Source organism: Entamoeba invadens (genome assembly GCF_000330505.1).
Source record: "Entamoeba invadens IP1 unplaced genomic scaffold scaff_1105074725219, whole genome shotgun sequence".
NCBI classification, from domain to species: Eukaryota; Evosea; order Mastigamoebida; family Endamoebidae; genus Entamoeba; species Entamoeba invadens.
The window spans coordinates 2,929-3,882 of NW_004440367.1; the positions used below are offsets into that span (position 1 = coordinate 2,929).

Here is a 954-nt window from a genome sequence, read left to right on the forward strand (position 1 = left end):
ATTATATTACAAATAACATTCATAAATTTATGTGTATTTTTAATAAACAATTATCAAAAATCATTTTTATTATTTGAAACTTTTAAATGTTTATTTTTATTTTAGTTTTATTGAATAAATAAATAAAACCGATAATTATCAACATTGGTTTCTAAAATAATTATCGCATAAATTGTAGTATTGTAACGTACGGATTAACAAAAGAAATAAACATTTTAGATATAAAAAATGACGTGGGTCATTAGAATTGTAATTTTAAAAAACTATGATAATCAACAAAATGATAAAACGTTTATTGTGTAATATATATAAACGAATTCATTCTATCCATAAATTGAAAAAAACATTAAATAAACATACAAAATGTTGTACATATTTAAACTTTGATTGTTATTTATATTGAATTTTAAATATTTATAAAAACTTTTCAAAATCCCACTTTATTAAAGTTTCATTTATATTTAATGTTTTTGATTTTTTACATAAATTTTGTTTAAACGTTATAAATGTAATTTAGTCAACCAGACAACGTTTAAAAAATCATTGAATAGTTTAATTCAATGTCAATAAATTGCATTTTTGTATATTATTAATTGTTTAAAAAACAAAATGGGTATTATAAAAATCCAATTTGGTTTAAAAATTAACAATTTGTTTGAAATGATTATTATAATATTATTATATAAAAATTAACATGGTATTTATTTATATTAACATAATATAATAGCCAAAAATAGATGCTTGAAAAAGTTACGTGTAAATTTTAAAATAGATTATTATCATTTTGATTTGATTCTTATTGGTGTATTATTATTAAATTTGTTTTTTGATTTTTTGTTGTATCACACACGACAGCTAAACTCAAAAACATTTCATTGTCGTTTAGCAAGTTGTTTTGAATTAATTCATTTTCTAGTATATATTCGGCTGACTGTATAACAAATTGAAAAATCA

The 954-nt window shown here is 18.4% G+C and overlaps 1 protein-coding gene across 1 annotated transcript; it reads right to left on the minus strand.

The window, feature by feature from the left end:
* Positions 1 to 905: 905 nt before the first annotated feature.
* On the minus strand, positions 906 to 925 carry EIN_472410 (Hypothetical protein; the record flags this gene model as incomplete). The annotated part of the gene is made up of 1 exon (XM_004256616.1): positions 906 to 925. A coding segment is annotated over one exon (20 nt), but the record flags the coding sequence as incomplete, so codon positions are not given.
* Positions 926 to 954: the final 29 nt, after the last annotated feature.